Raw genomic sequence first — 6,690 nt, 5'->3', positions numbered from 1 at the left:
TACCAGCGAGTTCTACTGTAGCAGCCGCCTAATACAGTTGTACGGTGACAGCCGCCGAGTTATAAAGTAACAGCCAGCCGACTACAAGTTGGAGTATAGCAGCCGTCGCGGAAAGAAGATCCGGACGTGTGTGTAATTGTGTAATTGGGAGCGTGTGATACAGTGATACCTAGCTCCCCTACTGTAAACGTGTAGACTACTGAAGACAGAGTGAACTGATTTGCGCATAGGGTTATAAGTCGTGAAACCCCGCAACTGTGTGACAATTAATTGTAGCCATTTCTTGTAGATTGTTGAATAAACAAATTAACGATCTCTACGGCATCTTCAGTAACGTAAACACGTTACAATATGTAAGAAAAATTTTCGATATTAATCCCAATATGTAAACATGTTGTTTGCTGAAGTTATTGTCAGCCATAGCAAATATTATAGGTGTTATTTGGAACCGTTTATTTTTTCTTGTCCACTTTATTATGATTTCTTCATACATTAATACTTCTTGCCATTAAGCAGACAATAAGACAAGGAAAACTTAGATTTGAGATGCCTTGAAAACCTACATATGCAATACTTGGAACCCTTGTTTCTAATACTGCCAAAATGTATTTTTATTTACTTTAAAAAACTGTAACAACAGGATGCTAAATACAACATTAGGAAACAGATGTTTTGAAAATGTGGCACAGTTCAGATATTTGGGAACAACGATAACAGATCGAAACCTGATTCAGGAAGAAATTAAGAGGAGACTGAACTCAGGTAATGCTTGCTACCATTCAGTCCAGAACCTTTTGTCTTCTCGTCTGCTGTCCAAAAACATAAAAATTAGAATATACAAAACTATAATTTTGCCTGTGGTTCTGTATGGGTGTGAAACTTGGTCTCTGACATTAAGGGAGGAACACAGACTGAGGGTGTTTGAGAACAGGGTGTTGAGGAGAATATTTGGGCCGAAGAGGGATGAAGTGACAGGAGGTTGGAGAAAACTGCATAATTAGGAGCTTCATAATTTGTACTCTTCTCCAAGTATCATTAGAATAATCAAGTCAAGGAGGATGATGTGGGCAGGTCATGTAGCACAAATGGGGGAGACGAGGAATGTGTATAGGATATTGGTAGGAAAGCCATAAGGAAAGAGACCACTGGGAAGACCAAGGCATAGGTGGGCAGATAATATTAAAATGGCTCTTAGAGAGAGATAGGATGGCATGGATTGGATTGATCTGGCTCAGGATTGAGACCAGTGGAGGGCTCTTGTGAACACGGTAATGAACCTTCAGGTTCCATAAAATTCTGGGAAATTCTTGAGTAGCTGCAGATTTGGCTTCTCTCAAGTAGGGCTCAGCTCCATAAGTAAGTAACATGTTTCACTGTAATTACCATAATTCTCTACAGTCTGCAGCACATTCATGTATGCCCGGACACTTGCCAACAGCTCCGATGGTTTGGCAACCTCACTCGTGTCAGAGTTGTACATCACCATTCCAACTAAAGCTCGTGCAAACCTGTTCTCCAGGTGCTGTGTAAGATACTCTCGTGGAGCAAATGTGTACTCCCATACATTGATAGTGGCACAATAGTTGATTGCAAAGCAGAGTTCTGTTAATGCCATGTGTAGTTTGTCCATCCTGAACAAAAGGATCATTCAAAACACCTCATGAAATAATAGTTAAATAGTAAGCAACAACATGAAATATAAACTGCAAAGAACAGTATTTCCTCTGTTGTGCGGAACTGAAATTAAAAGAAGAAACAGGTCACTGGAAACATGGTACAGGTCATATCTGTAAATGGCAGGAGAGAAAATAGTGAAAGAAACATTTGAGGACCGTCTGTGTCCTCCATCACAGGACATGGACTGACTTCAACAGGTTAAAGTTTATTATGGTTTCACTAATCACTTCTGGTGCAACATAATATAACTCTGGTATGTTTCACCTCTGTATATTCTAAAGCCTTTTATTCTTTCTTCTTCACATCACTGATCCAAACCGAGCAATTGAAAAGAAAATGAAACCATACCTTGTCAATAATAGTGTAAATCACATATACTGCAGTACTGATTTTTGTGGCAAAATCTAATGAAAAAACTGATTTCTTTCACTTTCACAGCAATAATACAAATTACATGTAGAAAAGTGGTACATGGTACACCTCATATGATGGAAGGCAGGTGCAGTTGTACATATTTAGTGTTCAAAACTCCCAGCCCTTAAATGATGTTACACAAAACTGATTTCCTAAAGGGTTTTGATGACAGTGTATTACACTCACGATTACTGAGTTTCTGAATTTTGTCCATCATTTAATATTCTAGTCAACCCAGTAAGTGCCTCACCAACCATTCACCTGAGAATGGAAACGGATCCAGTTACTGAAAGTGTTCTTTCAGAATGTTGGATAAATGAAGGTCAAGAACTCAGAAATCCAGAAAACTGATTTTATTTAATATACATAAAATGCAATAAGAAACAATATCTAATAAATAAACTACGTGATAGCACAAACTTACGTAGTGAGGTCTTCTCGAGTTTTCCTGTAACTCTCTGCACCAGGCTTCGCTATTTCAGGAGCACTTTTCTTATTTTTGTCCTTTTTCTTTCTGTTCACCACTTGAGAAATCAAAATGGCACAGTGTTTTGGAAGCAGCTAAATATGAATTAGAAACACCACACATCAACTCTCTTTAACTATTATACAAAACCCAATAAACAAACTATTTTTTCATTAAACTACAATATGACAACTATAAAATACATACCTTGTCGCTCATTGTGCACTGCTCATCACAGATTGTTGTGATTATATTTTTCGCCTCTTTGGCCATTTCATCAAGAAACATATTCACTACAGACAAACTTCGTTCTCGTATGTGATGTCTCTGAAACATCACAAAGAACAATCACTGCATAAAAATACAAATATAGCACAGTCAGTATAGCAACTGGCTATGGACTGGATGACCGAGGGGTGGGAGCTCAGTCTTGGTGGGGGAAAGACTTTTCTTTTCTTCACATTGTCCAGAATGGCTCTGGAATCAACCCAGTTTCCTATCCAATGGGTTCCAGGGGCGTTAAGCTGACCACTCACCTCCAACTAGTGCCAAGCTCAAGAAAATGTGGATCTATACATCCACTCCCCCATACGCCTTCATGGTGTAGTGCTTAATTAGTTAAGCACAGGTACAACTTTACCTTTTACCTTCTATTAATTCCCTTATACAAATATCAGTCATAAATATGTGAACACACTTTCAGAAATCAATTACCATTTTTACCTGTACATGAGGCATGCTTTGAATTCATTTTACTCTAAAATCAGGAGTGCATTCTACATGTTTAATGCTGTCATGTTCACAAAGAACTAGAGTTTTTTAATACAATCTACATTAATGCACTTGATATTATGGCTGGCCTTTTCATGCGTATTATCATAAGTATGACCATAACTAATGCTGTAGGTACTGGAATGTGTAAAGCAAAAGATATGAATAAAAATGTGATACAAAATAAGGAGGAACTTTATTTGAAGTTAGAATTATTCTTAAAATAGATTTAACAAATTTAAATTAAAAGAAAGAGAAAGGAACATATACTGAATACTGATACAAAAATAACAAACAATTACAATTCATTTTAAAGAAAATGTATTCTTCTATTCTGAATATTAGAGGGAAATCAGTAAAAATAGTCTCACATAACTTAAATGCATGGTTATAAGTACATTTTATGGCTGTGCCCCACCCCCAGAACAAAACTCTGGTGGTGATGTCTGTGCTTTGTTATACTTCTGTTTGCTACTAGTGCTATTAACCTTTACACTTCCTGGCTCAACAGGGCATTTTTGCTGCACCCATATTCTTATGGGTGTGATCTTCATAAACATATATCATACAAACTAACTTTCTAAGTCGCTGGCTTTCCACCATGGCAGCCCAGGTTCAAGGCCGGTTCTGGTCATGTGGGATCTGTGGTGGGCAAAGTGGCACTGGGGCAGGTTTTCTCCAAGTACTTCGGTCTCCCCTGCCAATCTTCATTCCACCAACTGCTCTACAATCACCATCATACATCATACATATTTTTGGAATATGCTTGGGGGTAAAGGGCGGCTGGTGCGTAGGGCTGACAACCTTACCGCCAACTATGAGCCAACTGTTTAGGAAATGTGGGAACCTCAAAATCTCATAACCCTATGGGCCTCCACGGCCTGTTACAGGATACCTTTACTTTATCAGTTTACTAACTTGCCATAATAATTTCAAGACAACATTCATGTTTTAAATTACTTACCTCTTCTGGGCACAACTCATGGGTGCAACTCTGAAAGTGGCCACATATCAAAGGAAAGGCCACAATGTAACGATTCTGAGCTGGAAACTCCAGACACATGTGAAACTGATCTTCAAATATCTTGTTGTAAAAACTGACATGAAAACAGACAGGAACTTACAGATCTCTTGGAAAATAAAATGCCAATCACTTCATAGCATTCAAATTACAGTGCGTGTGATGCTTGAAACATAATAGTGTACCTCAGTTTTTTTAAATTAATCAGGTTCTGCAAGTCAAACTAAAGCACCATAACACCACAAGATGTAAATATGACATGCTCACATCTTCATTCTAGTTCTCTTATATTTTTGACATACCACAGTTTTCATAATGTCTCAAATGAAACCTCAAGTTGGTGACCACTATGACTGCGGAACTTGGAAAGAATATGATTTGTTATTACTCTGTTCCATTTATCAACTTTCATTTCTTTTATTTAAGTCAATTCAAATTAGTGTAAAGAATGATTTATGCAGACAATTAGTACTTACCAAAATATGGACAGATCTGATGTCTCCACCAAAATCTCATCTAAATAATCTACCATTTTGGAATGGAAAACAACCGTGTCCAGAAGAGATGCCAATTCACGATTTTCTGACAATACAAGTTGTGCCTTGTTCATAGAAGTGTATGCCTGAAATCTTATCCAATCAAGTCGAATTGCTCGAAAATCGAACATCTCATTTTCTTCAACTGAAAATATCAGTGACACTCAGTTCAATTTCATTAATCTCCACAAATGGAAATTTTTTGTACTCATTCACATATGGGTTAATATGTTAATGATTAGGATATAAATGTACTGCTTCTATCAACACAAATTCAAATATTCTTTTGGCAACTGAATATGTTTGAGAACATACAGAGGTAAAGTATTTTACTTAACCAAAGACCTAAGGTACAACTGCTAAAAACAAGTTATGTCTTTTATGGTATTTATTTCTCATCCTTAAATGCTTCTGCTTTCAACAGGCTCCAACAGAGCTTAACAGCATACAGTTAAATGTCATTACAACAAACTTCAGACCTCACAAATACATTCATAAACAAGAAATTTCTCTTAAATTAAAATGTGATGTGTAAAAATTATGCACAAATATAGTATATATACATAAAACATATCGATTTTTGTAACAAAGCATTAGAATCTCAAATTCATCCACCTACAAGCAAAAGGTGGGCAATGCTGTACATAAACACATTTTTTAGAATATGGAACTATAAATCCTTAACCAAATTTAATGATAAACAATTACATTAATCTGATACAAAATGTAAAATAATTTTACACAGCAGCCACAATACATTTTTAGCCTCTTGAGGAATAGGATTTAAATTCCAAGACACACTCCACAGCCTCAGTTTTTCAAGAGGGGTGGATGTTCTTATAAATAGGAAGATTTATTTAAATTTTGTTTTGTTTCACATTTTAAATTCAAACTGAATAAAAAATTAGGCTCATACATTAATATTAACAACAGATAATTTTACAGAAAAGAGATTATATGAAGGATTAAGCTAATCCGATTGGCTACATCCACCACCTCACCAAATATGTGTAATCTTATAAACAGAATAGGATTACATTACCTTGTTTCACAGACAGGCCCTGAATGGTGTTGCAAATGGAAGACAGAATGATACTTTCATCTTCAGGGCACACTTGTAGATTCTGAACCATCTGGTTTAGAGAAATGGCATCATATCCTGTAAGGTACTGGACATAGTAACGCTGCATAACTTGGCTGTACTTCCGAACCAGAACTGCACATATAAAAAAAGGCTATTCATAGAAGCTAACTGATTTACAGTCTATGTCAAAATGAAGAGCCACACACACATGAAATGGCTGATTTTACAATGTAACACTTTATTTCTAGTAAAAGCAGCCCTAAAGACCTTTTTTCATATGAGTGACTGCATATTCATTACCAAAAATCTAAATTATGGCATGTTTCTAATTCTACGTTATCAGTTTTGAAATTTCAAATTTTCTTCCTTAATGGAATACCTCGGAACAAGTATTTTGATTACTGGGTTTTTGGACTTCTTCCATCATCTGGAATTCTAGGTAATACAGGACACAACATTTCGGAAACTGCATCTGTTTCCGTCTGGTCCAGTGATTGAGATTAGCTCTCTCTAAGGGGCCCAACTGAGTAGGCGTCTTCCTTTCTCACCTGAAGACAGAAACAGATCCAGTTTCCAAAACGTTGTGTCCTCCAATTCTGGATGATGGAAAAAGTCCAAAAACCCAGTAATTCTGTCATCCTCCATTGTCAGAACCCTTTAGAATCTACAAGTATTTTGGTACGTACATTTTGTGACATTACAGTCATGTCCACAAGAACAG

General features: G+C 36.6%; 1 protein-coding gene across 4 annotated transcripts in view; it reads right to left on the bottom strand.

Annotated features, from left to right (window-relative positions):
- Positions 1 to 6,690, bottom strand: part of LOC111869691 (membrane-associated protein Hem) — a 53,400-nt gene that overhangs the window by 22,183 nt on the left and 24,527 nt on the right. For all 4 annotated transcript variants that reach the window (XM_023861501.2, XM_023861579.2, XM_023861427.2 and 1 more), the window contains 6 exons: positions 5,928 to 6,101; positions 4,826 to 5,030; positions 4,293 to 4,425; positions 2,765 to 2,884; positions 2,516 to 2,652; positions 1,384 to 1,631 (listed from right to left, as the gene is read on the bottom strand). In XM_023861501.2, coding sequence (XP_023717269.1) covers positions 1,384 to 1,631; positions 2,516 to 2,652; positions 2,765 to 2,884; positions 4,293 to 4,425; positions 4,826 to 5,030; positions 5,928 to 6,101 — 1,017 coding nt within the window. The remainder of the gene's footprint in view (positions 1 to 1,383; positions 1,632 to 2,515; positions 2,653 to 2,764; positions 2,885 to 4,292; positions 4,426 to 4,825; positions 5,031 to 5,927; positions 6,102 to 6,690) is intronic.

This window comes from Cryptotermes secundus, unplaced genomic scaffold, assembly GCF_002891405.2.
Source record: "Cryptotermes secundus unplaced genomic scaffold, Csec_1.0 scaffold112, whole genome shotgun sequence".
Taxonomy (NCBI): domain Eukaryota; kingdom Metazoa; phylum Arthropoda; class Insecta; order Blattodea; family Kalotermitidae; genus Cryptotermes; species Cryptotermes secundus.
This window is presented reverse-complemented; position numbering and strand designations above follow the sequence as displayed.